Source organism: Taudactylus pleione, unplaced genomic scaffold (assembly GCF_031769625.1).
Source record: "Taudactylus pleione unplaced genomic scaffold, aTauple2 ptg000259l, whole genome shotgun sequence".
Taxonomy (NCBI): Eukaryota; Metazoa; Chordata; class Amphibia; order Anura; family Myobatrachidae; genus Taudactylus; species Taudactylus pleione.
Window position 1 is genome coordinate 4,614,217 of NW_028284661.1, and position 22,489 is coordinate 4,636,705.

At 42.4% G+C, this 22,489-nt stretch overlaps 1 protein-coding gene across 6 annotated transcripts in view; it reads right to left on the reverse strand.

The window, feature by feature from the left end:
• The window catches only part of FAM184A (family with sequence similarity 184 member A), a 350,858-nt gene extending 329,860 nt beyond the window's left edge, over window positions 1–20,998 (reverse strand). For 2 of the 6 annotated variants that reach the window (XM_088480986.1, XM_088480983.1), the window contains exon 1: window positions 20,707–20,994. In XM_088480986.1, the coding sequence (XP_088337112.1) occupies window positions 20,707–20,886 (180 nt within the window). In that variant the 5' untranslated portion in view covers window positions 20,887–20,994. Of the gene's footprint in view, window positions 1–20,706 lie in introns of all 6 variants that reach the window. The other 4 variants (XM_088480987.1, XM_088480985.1, XM_088480982.1 and 1 more) reach the window with 4 other exon arrangements.
• Window positions 20,999–22,489: the final 1,491 nt, after the last annotated feature.

A 22,489-nucleotide genomic window follows, 5' to 3' on the forward strand; every position in this document is an offset into this window, starting at 1 on the left:
TGGTCTCATTCAGTGTTTGTCCTGGTTTTCCAAGAAAAATTTCCTGTAAATTTCCTGGCACATTTTTTTTAAATGCTGTGGTAATTACATAACAATAGAGCTGGCAAAACTAACTACAGTAAAAAGAGATTAAAAACTGAAAAGCTAATTCTATCTGACTAGGAAACAAATCCAATCGTGGAAACAGTATACCTTAACATTGCCAAAAAACATGAAAAACAGTAGAAACACTGATGGCTATGCTCCCTATATATACAATATATGTAAGGAGGCGTGTTTGTGGCATTGTGTGTGTGTATCGGGAGGGTAGGGCGTAGTTGTACCTCCCCTGTACTCTCGGTTCTCTAGAGGCCTGGGTAAACCATGCCCACTCTTCCAGGGCCAGTGCTACCATTAGGCAGCTGCCTAAGGGTACCAGCCACCGGAGGGCGCTGATGAGTTTACAAAACTAAAACATGATGGATGACGTTTGCTGATCTAATCAGCCGCAGTCACCAATGTCCGGTCGGACCCCACTGTGACTCTTCACCTTTACCTCATACATGACCCGTCCTCATACACAGTCAGTAGCAGGCCAAGTGCAGTGGCTGCTCATTGTGTCAGCCTCAGTGCTGATGTATGTTGTGTAACCCATGAGTGCAAACCCCCAGTTCTCTCCTCTCCTCTCTCCTCCCATTCCTTTTTAGTGAACAAACTGCAGAGCTGACTGGGTGTCGGTACTGAGAATATTGCACTGGTCCTGGTTCCCATCTCCACCCCCGTTGACAGACAGAATGTTACAAATGCACTGCAAGGTACATGTCACAATTGGCCAGTGCGGCTGCTGCTCCCATGAGTTATGTGAGCCCTGTAGCTGTAGGAATGAAAGTAATTGGTGTGACCATGCTTGGCCAGCAGGGAGAGGAGCACCAAGTTTCTCACACACTGTCTCCAGTTTGGCATCAGATATAACCCCTGCAGGTTTCTATACAGTCAGCAGGTCTAAGCCCAAGGACAGAGCACTGCTCCTTGAAATCAACATCTAGGAGGTCAGAAGGCTGGCGATCTGCAAATCTAGGTGTTAACTAACCATGCCTGTCCATCCAGCAGTAGAACTACAAGTCCCAGCACACCTTGTCAGCTGTATGTGCTGGGACCTGTAGTGTCATTGCAGCTTGAGTGCTGCCATGTCCTGGGTTGGTGATATATATACTGTATATATATATATATATATATATATATATATATATATATATATTTAATTATCATTTTATTTATTTTTACATTTTTTTTTAAGCTTCATGTGTGTGCTATACCCGTACCCACAGGGGAGCAAGGGCGGTTTTGTATACTTTTGCCTTGGGCACCTAGATACTTGCACCGGCCCTGCACTCCTCCCTTTCCTCTCGGATGGGTCGAACTGGTCCAGCAGTGGCCTGGGTAAGCCCTGTCCCTTTCTGTGAGGGGGTGGGCCTTAGCTGGCTGTGATCGGCAGAGGGGGGCTGTTTAGCAAGTTCTTCTGGCTGTGTCAGACTGACTGGCTTGGAGGGACAGGACAGGCCATATACCTTTTGGTCCCACAGACAACAAGAGTCCAGAATACACTTAGATAAGCCAATTAGCAGCGCTGTAGCTGTCCGTCAGGGCTTCATCGCTAAAGGAATAGGAGGAAGCCTCAGCTCTCCCTCTGTTTTACAGGGATCCATACAGCTGCCAGCACTGCAGTGACCATTGTAGCCACACAGCAAATGTAAGATATACATGGTCAGATGTTTGGTGTCTGCCTGTCTGTGTCCCATATCCTGTGTCTGCCTGTCCTGTCTGTGTTTCATATACTAAGTGCCTGCCTGTCCAGTCTGTATTTCATATCCTGTACCATAGCCTGTGTCTGCCCATTCTGTCTGTGTTCCACTTCCTAAGTGTCTGCCTGTCCTGTCTGTGTTCCACTTCCTAAGTGTCTGCCTGTCCTGTCTGTGTTCCACTTCCTAAGTGTCTGCCTGTCCTGTCTGTGTTCCACTTCCTAAGTGTCTGCCTGTCCTATCTGTGTTCCACTTCCTAAGTGTCTGCCTGTCCTGTCTGTTTTCCACTTCCTAACTGTCTGCCTGTCCTGTCTGTGTTCCGCTTCCTAAGTGTCTGCCTGTCCTGTCTGTGTTCCACTTCCTAAGTGTCTGCCTGTCCTGTCTGTGTTCCACTTCCTAAGTGTCTGCCTGTCCTGTCTGTGTTCCACTTCCTAAGTGTCTGCCTGTCCTGTCTGTGTTCCACTTCCTAAATGTCTGCCTGTCCTGTCTGTGTTCCACTTCCTAAATGTCTGCCTGTCCTGTCTGTGTTCCACTTCCTAAGTGTCTGTCTGTCCTGTCTGTGTTCCACTTCCTAAGTGTCTGCCTGTCCTGTCTGTGTTCCACTTCCTAAGTGTCTGCCTGTCCTGTCTGTGTTCCACTTCCTAAGTGTCTGCCTGTCCTGTCTGTGTTCCACTTCCTAAGTGTCTGCCTGTCCTGTCTGTGTTCCACTTCCTAAGTGTCTGCCTGTCCTGTCTGTGTTCCACTTCCTAAGTGTCTGCCTGTCCTGTCTGTGTTCCACTTCCTAAGTGTCTGCCTGTCCTGTCTGTGTTCCACTTCCTAAGTGTCTGCCTGTCCTGTCTGTGTCCCACTTCCTAAGTGTCTGCCTGTCCTGTCTGTTTTCCACTTCCTAAGTGTCTGCCTGTCCTGACTGTGTTGCATATTTTAAGTGTCTATTGATTTTGTCTAAGCATTTTCCTGTTATGCCTGTTGTCTTTTCCATGGATCTACAAGTTGGAAGATCTGAGTGGTGTTTAGCAGCAATGGAGAAGCCCCATAGGTAGAGATAGACACTGCCCTTGGGTGGAGCATGTGGCACATTCTCTTCACTAATTATTTTTAAAAGTGGCCAGTTATGCCAAGAAATGTTCTCTATGGTCCTGTGCGCTATAATTTGCCTACATTCCCAGAGATAGATAGATAGATATTATTTTCATATATACTGTAACATTTAGGACAAAATAAGCATACCTTACATTGTGACATGTCATATCAGTAGTTACAGTTGATAACTGACAGTTCTCTACAAAATGGTCACCGTTCTATAAAAGCTGAGTGACATCACAAAGGCTGTTTATGATGTAACAAGTCACACGGTCAGTATACTGAGGTGGAAAATCACCTCCTGCATGTATTTTGCCATTGCTTATCTATTTATAAAGTATTGTTAAACTATCATTTACATTAATATAAGCTTACATTACTAGGTCAGTAGACATATTAACAGATACAGTTGATAACTAACAATTCTATAGCAAGTCACAAGATCAGTCTATTACACATCCTACATGCATTTAACCATATCTATCTATCTATCTATCTATCTATCTATCTATCTATCTATCTATCTGTCTATCTATATATCTATCTATTTATCAATCATTATTTTCATATATAACATTTAGGATAAAATAAGCATACCTTCATTGTGATATGTCATATCAGTAGTTACAGTTGATAACTGACAGTTCTATACAAAATGGTCACCGTTCTATAAAAGCTGAGTGACATCACAAAGGCTGTTTATGATGTAACAAGTCACATGGTCAGTATACTGAGGTGGAAAATCACCTCCTGCATGTATTTTGCCATTGCTTATCTATTTATAAAGTATTGTTAAACTATCATTTAGATTAATATAAGCTTACATTACTAGGTCAGTAGACATATTAACAGATACAGTTGATAACTAACAATTCTATAGCAAGTCACAAGATCAGTCTATTACACATCCTACATGCATTTAACCATATCTATCTATCTATCTATCTATCTATCTATCTATCTATCTATCTATCTATCTATCTATCTATCTATCTATCTATTTATCAATCATTATTTTCATATATACTGTAACATTTAGGATAAAATAAGCATACCTTACATTGTGACATGTCATATCAGTAGACACAGTTGATAACTGACAGTTCTCTACAAAATGGTCACCGTTCTATAAAAGCTGAGTGACATCACAAAGGCTGTTTATGACGAAACAAGTCACATGGTCAGTATACTGAGGTGGAAAATCACCTCCTGCATGTATTTTGCCATTGCTTATCTATTTATAAAGTATTGTTAAACTATCATTTAGATTAATATTAGCTTACATTACTAGGTCAGTAGACGTATTAACAGATACAGTTGATAACTAACAATTCTATAGCAAGTCACAAGATCAGTCTATTACACATCCTACATGTATTTAACCATATCTATCTATCTATCTATCTATCTATCTATCTATCTATCTATCTATCTATCTATCTATCTATCTATTTATCAATCATTATTTTCATATATACTGTAACATTTAGAATAAAATAAGCATACCTTCATTGTGACATGTCATATCAGTAGACACAGTTGATAACTGACAGTTCTCTACAAAATGGTCACCGTTCTATAAAAGCTGAGTGACATCACAAAGGCTGTTTATGACGTAACAAGTCACATGGTCAGTATACTGAGGTGGAAAATCAGCTCCTGCATGTATTTTGCCATTGCTTATCTATTTATAAAGTATTGTTAAACTATCATTTAGATTAATATAAGCTTACATTACTAGGTCAGTTGACATATTAACAGATAGCAAGTCACAAGATCAGTATATTACACATCCTATAGCAAGTCACAAGATCAGTATATTACACATCCTATAGCAAGTCACAAGATCAGTATATTACACATCCTACATGCATTTAACCATATCTATCTATCTATCTATCTATCTATCTATCTATCTATCTATCTATCTATCTATCTATTTATCAATCATTATTTTCATATATACTGTAACATTTAGGACAAAATAAGCATACCTTACATTGTGACATGTCATATCAGTAGACACAGTTGATAACTGACAGTTCTCTACAAAATGGTCACCGTTCTATAAAAGCTGAGTGACATCACAAAGGCTGTTTATGATGTAACAAGTCACATGGTCAGTATACTGAGGTGAAAAATCACCTCCTGCATGTATTTTGCCATTGCTTATCTATTTATAAAGTATTGTTAAACTATCATTTAGATTAATATAAGCTTACATAGTGTTAACTCTAGCTCCGGCGGCAGGCAGGGCGCCGGAGGTAGAGAGGGCAATGCTATGCGTGCGCGTCCGAATCGGGGGCGTGGTCATGAAAAGGGGGCGTGTCTATAAGACGCATCCCCTTTTCGTCATACTTGGGGGCGTGTCCGGCGCTTACGGACATGCCAGGCAGCCCCCAAGCGCTGCAGAAAGGGAGCATAGATGCCGGGCGCATGCGCCCGGCGTCTATTCTCCGGCGGTGACCGGGTCACCGCATGTTTCTCCACCCGCGGGACACTGCGTCCCGCGGGTGAGAACGGCACCCGCAGGCTGTGAGGGCAGGGCGCTTTCTGCCCTCCTCCTGGAGGGCAGGGTGCTTTTTGCCCTCCAGAAGGAGGGCAGGGCGCCGCGCCCCGCTAAAACAGCCTAGCGGGAACGCTAGCTTACATTACTAGGTCAGTAGACATATTAACAGATACAGTTGATAACTAAAATTTCTATTCACGCTTCCTGTGGCGTCACTTTGAAAAATTTGCATACACATCTAGCGAGCGTACGCAGATAGCCCTTTGTACCCTAGTTAATGTTATACTACATAGTAGTGTCCTAGTTTATATTATGTGACATTGTAGGGCTGCCAATACACATTATGCCACACAGTACCTGATCACATTAAAGGCTCATACACACTAGACGATGTGTGTATGAGCAGATATTGCCAGCGACGGACCCGACGGGGGGTGCCAGCATCGGCACGTGCATACAAACTTGCCGATGCTGGCAAAGACAAACAACGGCGAGGGGGGGGGGGTCTTTGGTCCAAACTGCATTCGTCAGCATGGCATTGTTAACAATATCCCCAGGTTGAGCTGCATATACAGCCGACTGGGGATAACGTCAACGACCCGCGGGAGCGCACATCGTTGGTCGTTCGGAACATACAAACTAGACGAGATATAGTTATCGTTCACTTTTATCGCCTAGTGTGTATGCCCCATTAGCCACACTTTAGTTCATAACGTGCCACATTACAGCGTCCTCCATTTCAAATTATACCACATTACAGTGCCCCAATACATATTATACCACGCACTATAGTGCCTCCACTTCATATTGTACCACATTACAGTTCCCCAGTTCTTATTATGTAACATTACAGTGCCCTCTAGTTCATATTATACATTATTACAGAGCGCAGTTCAATGGATTGGACCCAGTTGCTTAGCATGCAAATCAGGTATGTAACAATAGTATATAACCTGGGTCCAGGGCCCCCTAAGCCACTAGGCCTCATAGTAATGACTTCCCCTGTGCACACTATAGCTACGCCTGTGATGAGATCTTAAATGTATCATTACTAAGTTGTAGACACACATCTGTCACTGCTTTAATTAGAGCAGAATTCCTATGCAGAAATCCACTATACTTTTGTTCTTAACAACAAAGTTAAAAACAATCCTTATTGCGTTATGCATAAGTGAGCTTGGTCACACATGCGTTTATCCTCTGAGACTAGCCTTGTGAAAATGGTAATTTAACCATTTCTGCTCCAGGCCAATATTGTGATGATAGACTGCAGCAAAAGGTGATTTTCTGTTGTGGCACTAAGCGGCAACATAAAATCAGCCTTATCAATGAATTTTCATAAACAGACCCACACGGTTTGTAATATGTTTACAGACGTGTTTCTTCTTTTATTTGCAATTTATGTAAACGGACACAATAAGGGGATGAGTCAGAGTTACACGCTGCTGCAACAGCTTTAGCCTCTGCGTCTGCGACTTTATGCTAATGGCAGTATCAGCTGCTCCCATGGTGTACAAGTGTGTGTCTATTGTTCCCGCTAGGCTGTTTTAGCGGGGCGCGGCGCCCTGCCCTCCTTCTGGAGGGCAAAAAGCACCCTGCCCTCCGGGAGGAGGGCAAAAAGCGCCCTGCCCTAACAGCCTGCGGGAGCCGTTCTCACCCGCGGGACGCAGTGTCCCGCGTGTGGACAAACATGCGGTGATCCAGGCACCGCCGGAGAACAGACGCCGGGCGCATGCGCCCGGCATCTATTCTCCATTTCTGCAGCGCTTGGGGGCTGCCCGGCATGTCCGTAAGTATGACGAAAAGGGGACGCGTCTTATAGACAGGCCCCCTTTTCATAACCGCGCCCCCTTTTCGGGCGCGCGAGCACCTTCGGCGCGCGCACAAGATTGCCCTCTCTAGCTCCGGCGCCCTGCCTGCCGCCGGAGCTAGAGGGAACACTATGTGTCTGTATGTTCATGGACTGAGACGCTCACTTTGAGCATCTGTAGACGCAACAAACGGTCGCACCATCGAAAGTTGCAGTATCCCCATGCTAGGTGCAGCTTGTCTGTCAGAGTATGTTGCACCATCCTCATGCTAGGTGCAGCTTGTCCATCAGAGTATGTTGCACCATCCTCATGCTAGGTGCAGATTGTCCATCAGAGTATGCTGCACCATTCCCATGCTAGGTGCAGCTTGTCCGTCAGAGTATGTTGCACCATCCCCATGCTAGGTGCAGCTTGTCCGTCAGAGTATGTTGCACCATCCCTATGCTAGGTGCAGCTTGTCCATCAGAGTATATTGCACCATCCTCATGCTAGGTGCAGATTGTCCATCAGAGTATGCTGCACCATCCCCATGCTAGGTGCAGCTTGTCTGTCAGAGTATGTTGCACCATCCTCATGCTAGGTGCAGCTTGTCCATCAGAGTATGTTGCACCATCCTCATGCTAGGTGCAGATTGTCCATCAGAGTATGCTGCACCATTCCCATGCTAGGTGCAGCTTGTCTGTCAGAGTATGTTGCACCATACCCATGTTAGGTGCAGCTTGTCCGTCAGAGTATGTTGCACCATCCCCATGCTAGGTGCAGCTTGTCCGTCAGAGTATGTTGCACCATCCCTATGCTAGGTGCAGCTTGTCCATCAGAGTATGTTGCACCATCCTCATGCTAGGTGCAGATTGTCCATCAGAGTATGCTGCACCATCCCCATGCTAGGTGCAGCTTGTCTGTCAGAGTATGTTGCACCATCCCCATGTTAGGTGCAGCTTGTTTGTCAGAGTATGTTGCACCATCCTCATGCTAGGTGCAGCTTGTCCGTCAGAGTATGTTGCACCATCCTCATGCTAGGTGCAGATTGTCCATCAGAGTATGCTGCACCATCCCCATGCTAGTTGCAGCTTGTCCATCAGAGTATGTTGCACCATCCTCATGCTAGGTGCAGATTGTCTGTCAGAATATGTTGCACCATCCCCATGCTAGGTGCAGATTGTCTGTCAGAATATGTTGCACCATCCCCATGCTAGGTGCAGATTGTCCATCAGAGTATGTTGCACCATCCCCACGCTAGGTGCAGCTTGTCCATCATAGTATGTTGCACCATCCCCATGGGGTGCAGCTTGTTCATCAGAGTATGTTTTACCATCCCCATGCTAGGTGCAGCTTGTCTGTCAGAGTATGTTGCACCATCCCCATGCTAGGTGCAGATTGTCTGCCAGAGTATGTTGCACCATCCTCATGCTAGGTGCAGCTTGTCCGTCAGAGTATGTTGCACCATCCTCATGCTAGGTGCAGCTTGTCCATCAGTGTATGTTTCACCATCCCCATGCTAGGTGCAGCTTGTCCGTCAGAGTATGTTGCACCATCCCCATGGGGTGCAGCTTGTTCATCAGAGTATGTTGTACCATCCCCATGCTAGGTGCAGCTTGTCTGTCAGAGTATGTTGCACCATCCCCATGCTAGGTGCAGATTGTCCATCAGAGTATGTTGCTCCATCCCTATGTTAGGTGCAGATTGTCCATCAGCGTATGTTGCACCATCCCCATGCTAGGTGCAGCTTGTCCATCAGAGTATGTTGCTCCATCCCCATGCTAGGTGCAGATTGTCCATCAATGTATGTTGCACCATCCCCATGCTAGGTGCAGATTGTCCATCAATGTATGTTGCACCATCCCCATGCTAGGTGCAGATTGTCCATCAGAGTATGTTACACCATCCCCATGCTAGGTGCAGCTTGTCCATCAGTGTATGTTGCACCATCCTCATGCTAGGTGCAGATTGTCCATAAGAGTACAGTATGTTGCACCATCCCCATGCTAGGTGCAGATTGTCCATCAGAGTATGTTGCACCATCCCCATGCTCGTTGCAAATTGTCCATCAGAGTATGCTGCACCAGCCCCATGCTAGTTGCAGCTTGTCCATCAGAGTATGTTACACCATCCTCATGCTAGATGCAGCTTGTCTGTCAGGGTATGCTGCAATATCCCCATGTTAGGTGCAGATTGTCCATTAGAGTATGTTGCACCATCACCATGCTAGGTGCAGCTTGTCCATTAGTGTATGTTGCACCATCCTCATGCTACGCGCAGATTGTCCATAAGAGTACAGTATGTTGCAGCATCCTCATGCTAGGTACAGATTGTCCATCAGTGTATGTTGCACCATCCCCATGCTAGGTACAGCTTGTCCGTCAGAGTATGTTGCACCATCTCTATGCTAGGTGCAGCTTGTCCATCAGAGTATGTTGCACCATCCTCATGCTAGGTGCAGATTGTCCATCAGAGTATGCTGCACCATCCCCATGTTAGGTGCAGCTTGTCTGTCAGAGTATGTTGCACCATCCTCATGCTAGGTGCAGCTTGTCCGTTAGAGTATGTTGTACCATCCTCATGCTAGGTGCAGCTTGTCCATCAGAGTATGTTGCACCATCCTCATGCTAGGTGCAGATTGTCCATCAGAGTATGCTGCACCATCCCCATGCTAGTTGCAGCTTGTCCATCAGAGTATGTTGGACCATCCTCATGCTAGGTGCAGATTGTCTGTCAGAATATGTTGCACCATCCCCATGCTAGGTGCAGATTGTCCATCAGAGTATGTTTCACCATCCCCACGCTAGGTGCAGCTTGTCCATCATAGTATGTTGCACCATCCCCATGGGGTGCAGCTTGTTCATCAGAGTATGTTGCTCCATCCCTATGTTAGGTGCAGATTGTCCATCAGAGTATGTTGCACCATCCCCATGCTAGGTGCAGCTTGTCCATCAGAGTATGTTGCTCCATCCCCATGCTAGGTGCAGATTGTCCATCAATGTATGTTGCACCATCCCCATGCTAGGTGCAGATTGTCCATCAATGTATGTTGCACCATCCCCATGCTAGGTGCAGATTGTCCATCAGAGTATGTTACACCATCCCCATGCTAGGTGCAGCCTGTCCATCAGTGTATGTTGCACCATCCTCATGCTACGTGCAGATTGTCCATAAAAGTACAGTATGTTGCACCATCCCCATGCTAGGTGCAGATTGTCCATCAGAGTATGTTGCACTATCCCCATGCTCGTTGCAAATTGTCCATCAGAGTATGCTGCACCAGCCCCATGCTAGTTGCAGCTTGTCCATCAGAGTATGTTACACCATCCTCATGCTAGATGCATCTTGTCTGTCAGGGTATGCTGCAATATCCCCATGTTAGGTGCAGATTGTCCATTAGAGTATGTTGCACCATCACCATGCTAGGTGCAGCTTGTCCATCAGTGTATGTTGCACCATCCTCATGCTAGGTGCAGATTGTCCATAAGAGTACAGTATGTTGCACCATTCTCATGCTAGGTACAGATTGTCCATCAGAGTATGTTGCACCATCCCCATGTTAGGTGCAGCTTGTCCATCAGAGTATGTTGCTCCATCCCCATGTTAGGTGCAGATTGTCCATCAGAGTATTTTGCACCATTCCCATGCTAGTTGCAGCTTGTCCATCAGAGTATGTTACACCATCCTCATGCTAGAAGCAGCTTGTCTGTCAGGGTATGCTGCAATATCCCCATGCTAGTTGCAGATTGTCCATTAGATTATGTTGCATCATCACCATGCTAGGTGCAGATTGTCCATCAGAGTATGTTATACCATCCCCATGCTAGGTGCAGCTTATCCATCAGTGTATGTTGCACCATCCTCATGCTAGGTGCAGATTGTCCATAAGAGTACAGTATGTTGCACCATCCCCATGCTAGGTGCAGATTGTCCATCAGAGTATGTTGCACTATCCCCATGCTCGTTGCAAATTGTCCATCAGAGTATGCTGCATCAGCCCCATGCTAGTTGCAGCTTGTCCATCAGAGTATGTTGCACCATCCTAATGCTAGGTGCAGATTGTCTATCAGAGTATGTTACATTATACCCATGCTAGGTGCAGCTTGTCCATCAGTGTATGTTGCACCATCCTCATGCTAGGTGGATATTGTCCATCAGAGTACAGTATGTTGCACCATCCCCATGCTAGGTGCAGATTGTCCATCAGAGTATGTTGCACTATCCCCATGCTCGTTGCAAATTGTCCATCAGAGTATGCTGCACAATCCCCATGCTAGTTGCAACTTGTCCATCAGAGTATGTTACACCATCCTCATGCTAGGTGCAGATTGTCCACTGAATATGTTGCACCATCCCCATGCTAGGTCCAGCTTGTCCATCAGAGTATGTTACACCATCCTCATGCTAGGTCCAGCTTGTCCATCAGAGTATGTTGCAGAATCCCCACGCTAGGTGCAGATTGTCCATCATAGTATGATGCACCATCCCCATGGGGTGCAGTTTGTCCATCAGAGTATGTTGCACCATCCCTGTGCTAGGTGCAGCTTGTCCATCAGAGTATGTTGCACCATCCTCATACTAGGTGCAGATTGTCCATCAGAGTATGTTGCGCCATCCTCATGCTAGGTGCAGATTGTCCATCAGAGTGTGTTGCGCCATCCTCATGCTAGGTGCAGATTGTCCATCAGAGTGTGTTGCGCTATCCTCAAGCTAGGTGCAAATTGTCCATCAGAGTATGGCCTCCAATTTGAGTGATTAAATATCTGAGTTTGCAACCAATTCAGCTATACATAACACACTTATAAGACAGACCATCTTTATGCATCTGGATAGCTCCCTCCTAGTCACTGCCCAACAAATGCCTGATACCATGGGGTATATTTACTAAAGTAAGAGTTTTTAGAAGTGGAGATGTTGCCCATAGCAACCAATCAGATTCCAGCTATTATCTTCTAGAAGGTGTAGAAGTAGAATCTTAAGTAGAATCTGATTGGTTGCTATGGGCAACATCTCCACTTCTAAAAACTCTCACTTTAGTAAATCCCCATGAGTCTATATAAAGAGACTGGTACTGGAAATAAACAGAATAATAGAAGGTTTGAAGAATATATTGCTGTATACCACATAAAAATATACATTTAAGGTGCGTACCCATGGTACAATTAAAATGCACGATATAAACGATAGCGATATCGATCATATCATTATCATTCATATTGTGCATTTTTCGGTGCCTCCAACCCACCAACGACCTGCGATGCGCGGGCATGTATGGACGATAACGATATCGTCCATCGCCCGTGCATGCAGGCCAACCTGGTCGATATCGACCAGGTTACTATAGGGACCCGCGATTGTTGATCGCATGTCACTGGCCATCGTTGGTGAGTGGTGGTGTGCCGGATGATCGATATTGATCATCCAGCACACATGGGAGATCGTTCAACGATATTGTTATCGTTGACGAACGTCCCGTGTGTATGCACCATTAGGCTGAATAGTCCTTTCATTTTGTTTTACTGACTACATTCGCCAATGTGTTGTAATTTGCAGCAGCAGCGTGTTTGAGAAAGTGTTACATTTACATGTCAATAAAGTTAGATTGTGCCAAAATGTGAGCCAAATATATGACTGCCAATTCTTGGAACTTTTTTTGGCACTATGTCCAGTGAAATTCAAAATAATTATTTGCACAATAAAACAGCCCATTATAAGTTTCCAACACAAAAATTACAGTTATAATGTATTAAACACCATTGCCCTGCTCTCACAATAAGAATAATAACATGAATCAAGAGGAAAGGGCATGAAACACAACAGTGGCAACGGCAGGAAAAAGTGTGGCTAGTGCTTTCTGTTTTTTCCCCTTTACTATATTCTATCTAAGTTTTAACATTAGCAATATCTGTATTTACTGTGTGAGTACCCACTACATCGGTAGGACTCTAATAAATGGATCTATACTTTCTGTAAAATAATTTTACCTTACACTATATCATCATTTATCTTCTTCTCACTCTCATATTACTATAAGCCCTATGTCTGTTTACCACTGAAGATACAAATAATGCAGAGTATTGGTGCTCTTTTAAAATAGCAGGTTCACATCTAAAATTTTGACAAGAAATGGTCTAAGTAATGGGTTTGAAATGTGCCTGCAATGCTGTACATTATAAAAAATTATATGAGGGGGTTTTAGGGGTTAGTACAGTATCAGATATGAAATCTGATACTTGACCAATTCCTAAAACCTCCTTATATATTTTTTTTATCATGTAAGAGAGGCTTGTTACTGTATGCATATGTTGCGTGATCAGATTTTGGTATGTCATGGAACCAGGGCCACCATTAGTGGGGTATGGGAGGTACAACTCTACATGGCCCTGACTACAAGGAAGCGGTTATAACAGAAGTGCAATAATTATGCACACCATAAGAAAGTTGTTAGATGTATCTTTAAAATTGCTGTGATGGGTCCAAACAGGGGGAGATGAGCTCCCGTGAGTGTTTTAAAAAGAAGGACAATAAAATGTATTACATAAACGCATTTCATTCATCAAATGGACTTATATCAGCAAAAAGAATAAGAGCATGTAAAAACATATCAAACATTGCCTTGTATATGGCCCAAAGACAGGAAACTGGGAATCAATATTTCCTGTTACATGTGTGGGCAAATATTTATTTCAAAATGGAATCTGCAGACCGAATAACCAAATAGCGCATGTATAACATGTGACATCACTTTTGAAAGTGGCGTCATTTGGTACACTTCTAGTTCCCATTTACATAAGCACTACCGGTAATGGCTCTGAAAACAGGAAGTGTACAGAAGACATGCAAATAAATAAATAAAATCGTAAAAAAATAGCCAATATAGAAACACCCACAAGGAATTGATTAGAAGGGTTCGTACCAACATCAAAAATAAGTTTCTTTATTGGAGAGTGTCACATAGCATGTGGTCCCACCATCATTTCAGCCCCAGTAGACTATTGACAAATGAACAAAATAAAAAAATTTGGCATTTCTTCATTCATTTCAGTTCTCTTATTACATGAGATGATGATACCAGAACAAAGGTATATATTTATTCTCCATTAAAAAACAAAAATAGAGCTGTAGGTGTTTTCTCTCCATAAAGATGTATTCAATCAATGACATGATACATTTATCGCTAATAACAACATTTGCTTTATAATACCATTTTTTGGCTGTGTTTTCAACTGGAGCAGTCTACATTCAATGTCCAGAGATTATTGAGTTATCCAGTGTTCACAGTCAGTATGCTCAGCATTTTGTGAGCATGGCTAATGTTTTAACTATTTCCTGATGTGAATATCAGAAAGATACTGAGACATTAAAGACATCTACACTTAATAGGAAAACAGTACTGTTAAATGGATAGATGAGACTATACTTTGTCTTAGTACTAACAATAATACCACTATTACACCAGAGCTAAAACCCGGGTTATTGCAGGGTTAACCCGGGTTGGTCCTTGGTGTAAAAGGGGCCAGGGTTGGATTGCTGGGTCGAGTGACCCGGCAATCCAACCCAGGTAACTTGCAGGGTTTTACACAGGAACAACCCGTGAAACCCTGCAGTGTAACCGGGAACCCTGGGTCATTCGACTCGGGTCCCGTTTACAGCATGGGAATTTCCGTGATTCTCGGCGCTTGGAGATGATGTCATCTTCAAGCGCCGGGAGAAGTGTTCCACTGCACCCGTGTGCAGTGTGAACGGCGCAGATCTGGGAATAGTAGAAAAGGTCGCCACAGTAGAAAAGGTCTGTCCTGTGTCTGACTCGTTTTGGAACTGTGGACCTCATTCAGACCTACTCGCTAGATGCGTTCACTCGCACCCAGCGTATGCAAATTTGGGAAGGCAGGCGATCGCACGGCAAGGCATTCGCACGCCCACTATGTCTTGGCGTGTGATCGCATTGTTTATGCAGGCGCCCACCAGCCTGCCTTAAGATGCCCACTTGCGCACGTCATCTCCAGGAAGCGTATGCAACCATCAGTACATCGGGTACCATCGGATGTGATCGCAGTGCTTGTGGTTGACCATACCCTACCGCAACCACTGCGAGCACTTCAGTGTAAAATCCAGCCAGATGACATGTACTATGACGCTGCCTCTTAATTATGCACGCCTCTGAAACGGCGTTCGGACGCTCAGACACGCCTGCGTCTGCACCTCCACTCCCCCATGTTTAATGGCCAGCCCCTGTCACCACCCACAAACGGCTTCACCACTCACCCACTAAATGGGTTTGAAAACACATGTAAATGCTTTCATACTAAGCCTGTAATTACAGGCCTAAATAAATCAACATGGCTTGATACACATATTCATTGCTTGCATAAAAATAAATAAAAATAAAGATCATGTATATAAGTTAGGAATACAAATGCTGAAAAGCTGTTTTGTTTTTATTATCAGATTGGCAAACCTGCTATGCTTTGCTCTCAAGCTCTCATTTAATTGAAACATTGGCCAATCATACGCCTATCAACAGCATGGAAGCAATGTCCTTGTAATTATACAGGAATAAACTGTGTCAAACTCAATCACATCATCTAGCTTACTTTCCAATAGAGCTCAGCGCAAAGTCCTACATTCAAACACCCATATTATTTCTTGTGTTTACCACAAACAAATGTTTGTTGCAAGTTGGGTTTGATTATACTAAACAAATGCAGAAAAAGATGTTACGTATTGCATTAGATCACACATTTATTATCACCTATGGCTCACACTATGATAACTCTATTAATTTAGTAATCAGCAATAAGAGTACATGTACATAACAAAATGCAATTGTATGTAGGAAACACATTCCTTAGTACACCCAGTTATTAAGGACTCACTGTATAATGTATGTAGCACACCCATTTTCTACTTACAAATATTTTACTTATTTATATGAATACATTTGGTGAGTGGTTTAAAAAAAAAATCTGAATAAAAGTATTTTTTTTAAATATGCTAGTGGAGGCCCATCTAGACTGAAAACCGACTGATAGATCCCTTGGCATGGAGGAATTTGTTTCTGCTCAACAATCGAATGCAGAAATTAAGAAGTGCCCTTGTGTTACAGCTTGACTAATAGAAAATTATACACTGGTGAAATCTCACTATATAAAATAAGAGCAACATTAAAGCCATATAAAACATCCATTGTTAATACAGGGTGAGTCTCCTATATCAAAATATTCCGAAATACGGAATATTCCGAAATACGGAATATTTTTAGCATGACTGAGATAGTGATAACTTTGACTTTTGATGGTTCAATGTACACAAACTTAGTTTAAGGCACAAACTTATTAAAAATAAAGTATAAAATGACCTATAGGCTGTGTGTATAAGGTGTATATGACACATAAATGAATTTCAGGTATGTACACAAACTTTGTTTGAGCCACAAAATTATTGAAAATATTGTATAAAATTACCTGCAGGCTGTGTGTATAAGGTGTATATAATACATAAATGCATTCTGTGTTTAGATTTGGGCCCTATTCCTAAGACTATCAATATGGTATGCAATTATTCCAAAATACGGAATATTCCGATATCCAAAATACCCCTGGTCCCAAGCATTTTGGATATGGGAGACTCAACCTGTACAATGTACAGATGTGTCCTCACACAGTATTGCTGCAGTCGCGCCTTCAATCGTGCAACCAGGATCCGTGCAACTCGCTTGCGGCAAGCGTCTTTTTCGTATATATATATATATATATATCTCACCAGCAAATAATCCGACACTCAAATAGAAAAAAACAAGGTACTTGCTGCCGGTGCCTTCCTCTGGCAGAACGAATCCCCATACATGTAGCGAAAGGAGGCGGTTGTCCTGATGACAAGGATCCGGTCCTCGAAATGTTGAAATAAACACAGCTTTTGTCTTCACCTGTCTTCGCTACACACACACACATTTTAATTTTTACTTAGTCTTATAGTTTGGCCAAATAAGTACACTACTGTAATATCTATTCTGCATTGTGATATTTATATACATTCCTTCCACTCTATGGTTCCATATCTATTGTTTCTAACCATGGCTAACTGACCAAAACGCACAGAAATCTCTATTGTGAACAGAAATGTGTCACTCTACAACAGCAAATGCATGGTCTAAGGGTGCATACACACCTGTACTATATGGGCCCGATTTGGCCGATTTACCCAAATCGGAACGAAAAATCGGGTATATCGTGCAGTGTGTATGCCCAATTTGCGCGTAGCCGCGGTTGCATGTGATATCGTGTGATTGGCTGTGCTGCACAGTCAATCATACTATATCGCATGTGAGCTGGTACAAGTTAATGAAGGACGGAACAGTGATTGTTCTGTCTTTCATTACATCTTTCAAGTGTGTACCGGCAATCATGCGATGTCCAGGGTGAAGACAAATGACCCTGAACATCGGCACGATTGCCAGTCGTTTAGGTGTGTACCCAGTCTAAAAGGAAAGTTATAACACAATACTAACATATAACCATAATTGAGTCAATTATATTACAGGAGAGGTATGAGGACTGCTTTTAGTAGTCTTAAATGAGACCAATTATTAATTTGCTGTATTATGTGGCCCCGCTTCATGAGGTTAGCTAAGCAGAATGACCAGTGCTACACTGGATGACCTACTTGGCTAGTCCCACGGACAGACCATGACTAAAAATGCAGAGTTTTGGAAGGGGCAATACGAATGTAATTGGTATTGTAGACAGTGTCGGACTGGGGCATAAAGGGCCCACTGGGGTAATGCAGTGGTAGAGACCCATGCTTAAGGGGTGTGACCAGTCACTCAGACGCTTGGCTAACCCATGTTGATCAGTGGTACTACTCCACCAGGTAACTGACCATCTAAAAGAGTGACAATGTATGATTTGAGGTCTTTAACCTGACACCTAGAGGAGGGGGTGGGCCCTATGGCAGTGGGGCCCACCGGGGATTTCCCCTGTACCCCTGTAGGCCAGTCCAACCCTGATTGTAGAAGAATAACAATCACATGGTACAGAGTTCTGAATATGGACAGCGGAACAAGCTAAATCATCTATTCAGGCTGAATATAGGAACACTTTAACTTAACAGTGTCTAATTTAATAATCCATCAAGACAATGTTGCCCCAGACAACCAGTTCTTACTAACATCTCAGTCACATAAAGTAGCTATCAAAAGTAGAAATAATGGAATGAATTGACTAATAAATAACATTCTGCAGAAATGTTAGACATGTATTGACTGACACAATAACAAAATGTATATTTTGTATATTTGTGAATAAATTCTATAATCCAGTACATACCCAACCACACGCACGCACACATCTAGAATGCCTGAATGTTTCCAAGATTATTTAAATGCTGCCCTTGGTCATCATGTGATGCGCACAATTATATTTATTGTTTTACAGCATTTGAATACATTAACCTAGAAAGCAATCAACAGAGGTAAAAAGGTCAGCCAATTTCCTCTATCCTATACAATTTATAGCGACACTAACCAGCTGACAAAATGTGCACATCTAAGATTTTTTTTCTGTGTTTGGCATGTATTCTATTAACAATTATTTCACAATATTGGCATAAAATCAAATGTAATCCTTAAGTAGTGTAATTTTCTGTTGTATAAAATCATAAATAAATAACCAATAATACAATACAGAGAAATTTAGTTAATTCTATCTATTTTTCTCAAACTGTATAGCATGTAACATGATACAGGTATACAGTGTTTAGATTTATCAGTGTCTGTTAAGGTTTTTGCACAATCTCTTCCTGCTGTTCTTTCGCACCCTTGGTATATATAGGTCATAGTTTCAGGATTATGTTGGAATGTCAATAGGACACACAGTTTTCTGTATAACATAAACATTTACAGCAAAGCAAATGCATTCATACCACATAGCAGTATTGTATTAAACAAACCTAGTTGTTATTTTAAATAGAAATGTCTTAAATACCAGTGTATTAATACATTCCAAAATGGCAAAAGTGATACCTTTGGTTGCTTCTCTTTAACATTAAGTGAACATTTATAAAACATTATTTCTTTTTCCCTGCCAACAAAAAATGTGTGCATTTGAGTAAGAAACCCTTAAGCCGCGCTTGACGTCCTACTGAACCAAGATTGCAGGGCATCTAAGATTCCCTCCTGGCTAATTTACATTTATATATACAGGCACCCATTGCCCAGCTCTCAAGCTGCCAGTCTCCCAAGTTTTCTATAAATGTGTGTACCCCTGCACCTAAGCACAATGTCACTGGTTGCATTTGCATAGAAACAGTTTGATTGAACCATTCTGCAAAATAAAATGGCAAGAGACAGGAAAAGCTCCTGCATGTTTATATTCTCATTTATCAGCAGACAAAAGAGCCATCTAGATGTCTCCATTCTGAGCACTGAGAGACAGGCAGTGACTGGTCCAGTGTGTTCTCAGCATTCCAGCAAGGAAGCCAGGTGAATAAAACTACATCCAAACAAGTTGTGTCAAAGTAGAGGTACATAAGGCCTTCACGTAACATATAAATTATATTTTTGTTAATCCAAAATGATTCATGTCAGCAGATTCCATCTTGCGCTAGAGAAACTGGATAAACTACCACTTGATCATTAATGCCAGAAACACATAAATATACAGAACAAATTAATGAACAATAGTATGATTCCTTTACTGACGTCCACCAGAACAATTAAAATCAATCATTTAATTGTGCCTAACTCATAAACTATTTTTGTTACTATTAGTTATATAAATGAGTTTTTGCTATATGCCATTGTATACGACACCATTTGCCAGAGGCTCTGCATGCAAATGAGAAGGCTGTGGACTCGGCAGATAGTACTTTAATACAAAAGATGGCTCCTGTTACTGTAGCTTCAAGTAGAGGAATGAAAAGGAAACTAAAGAAAAAGTTTATTTTTCAATCTATTGCTTTAGTCAGATTTTCATTCTTGTTTTGATATGCTGAGGTACCTAGTGTGGATTATGTGGGGATGATATTTCCAATTAAGCAAGGGTGATCTTCTGGGGGTGGTCAGCCAAAGATCAATGTTCTTGAAAATCACAAATAGAAACCATCGCAAAGACATTTCATTGCACAGCATATGATTTGTGGGGGGTTCTGCATGCTACTATACCATAAGGGAAGATAGCTGTAAGGATGCATCTTGCTACATGTGATATCCCATCTATAAATAATCTGCAAAGTTAGCATGGCTAGTTAGCATGATGGACTCATATGTACAGTAGACTACACAGTACAAAGTATGCAGCTTATCAAACTTACAGCATTGGCAAAGCCAAGTTCTCATATGTAAATATTAGTATCATATTTGAAAAGTTAGAAATACCTCAGTGTCTGTTTTGGTTTATTTAAACCTATAATAAATTGATTTAGCAAATACCTAACAAAGTAAGCCATATTAATTAACAAACCTCCTAATTTATGTCATCAGGGGACAATATTTCAAAGGCCATCAAAAGTATCTATTGCAACATATTTAACCCCCTCTGCGAGTGCTGGTTACCTTGGTCAGCTGTGCTATCTTCTTGCTCATTTTAAGGTGCAGTTCTGCAGTATACTCCATGCTCAGACCAGCTTGATGTGCCATCACACCAGGAGATGAGGGTACAAACTTGGCAGCACTGGTAGAAGCCCCTCCACCGTAGTAATGCTGTTGCTGCTGCCAACTCATTCCTGTCGCCATCTTCACGGCTTCAGATCCCTCTCACCTCCCCCTAAAAACAGTGAGGGAGGGTGGTAAAATTAATGATACACCAGAGACAATGAATCCACAATGGGATATGAATTAAGAAAGAGCAATGTGCTGATATGCAGCCTGAGGGATGTCACTGTGCAGAGTGACTGAGGCAAGCACAGCTCATCCCCCCTCCCGCCTCTGTGTGTGTGGATAACACAGGCACAGTGAGCACATAGCTCCAATGAAAGACCAGGAGAAGGAGAAGGGGATGTGCAGGAGGAGAGTGATGTCTGGATGTACTCATTGGAGCAGTTTGGCATATATGCAAACTACATGTCTGTGCACCGTATGAGTACATGTTTGTAACTCAACCTGTATAATACTTCGAACAAGGTCCAGACTCTTAAGAAGTGGAAATACACATAAATACATATTTATACACATATATAAAGCATACACCCAAACTGACACATAAGCTAATATGTGGGACATGTTGTTATTAAGAGCTTATACGTAAGTTTTAAGGACTCCTTATATTCTTCCTTATGGAAGTAGATGGTGACATAATGATCTCATTACATATTTACAGTGTGTTGGAATGATAATAATCTATTCACAGTATAGGTGACAGTATAGAGTTACTATATAACTAGATCTAATAAGGATTCTGTGAATATAATGGGCTAAACAGTTGATATTTTATGCTGCCTTCAAAGCTGATTTGCAAGCATTATTTTATTAGTAATACATGTACATGAGATTTACATACAAACTGTAGCAACATTTACCATTCTGTGGCAGCACAGACGGTGTAAGCATTACTGCCTCACAGCACTGAGGTCGTGGGTTAGATTCCCACTAGGGCCCTAACTGTGTGGAGTTTGTATATTCTCCCTGTGCTTGCGTGGGTTTCTGCCGGGTACTCCGGTTTCCTCCCACAATCCCAAAATATACTGGTAGGTGAATTGGCTCCCAACAAAAAAATTAACCCCTAGTGTGTGTGCGTGTGGTAGTGAACATAGGGGCAGATGTATTAAGCTCTGGAAAGTGATAAAGTGGAGAGTGATAAACGACCAACCAATCAGCTCCTAACTGTCATTTTTCAAACACAGCCTGTAACATGACAGTTAGGAGCTGATTAGTTGGTCGTTTATTACTCTCCACTTTAATACATCTCTCCACAGATTAATACATCAGTCCCATAGACTGTAAGCTCCTGTGCGGCAGGACTGATGTGAATGGCTGAACATTCCCTGTAAAGCGCTGCAGAATATGTGTGCTATATAAATAACTGGTGATAAATAAAATTCTGTGACTGTATAATCTTATACCATGTCACCTCTTTCCAACACTGTCCCGCTTCTCAAACTGGATTTTAAATGGACTTTACCGAATGGCAAGTACAGAAACGGTGTCCCATCTAGTGCAAAAGTGACACCCTTTTGCAGAGTAGAAATGACCAAACCACCCATTTATCTAATTTAAAAGTGCTCCACACAATGCACTATACTGCTCTGCGAGACAAACTTGAGGATTACAGTACAACAAAACAGGATTTTTCACTGCTCCTTGATCATACTTTGCTTAGTAAATTAGATTAATTGTATCT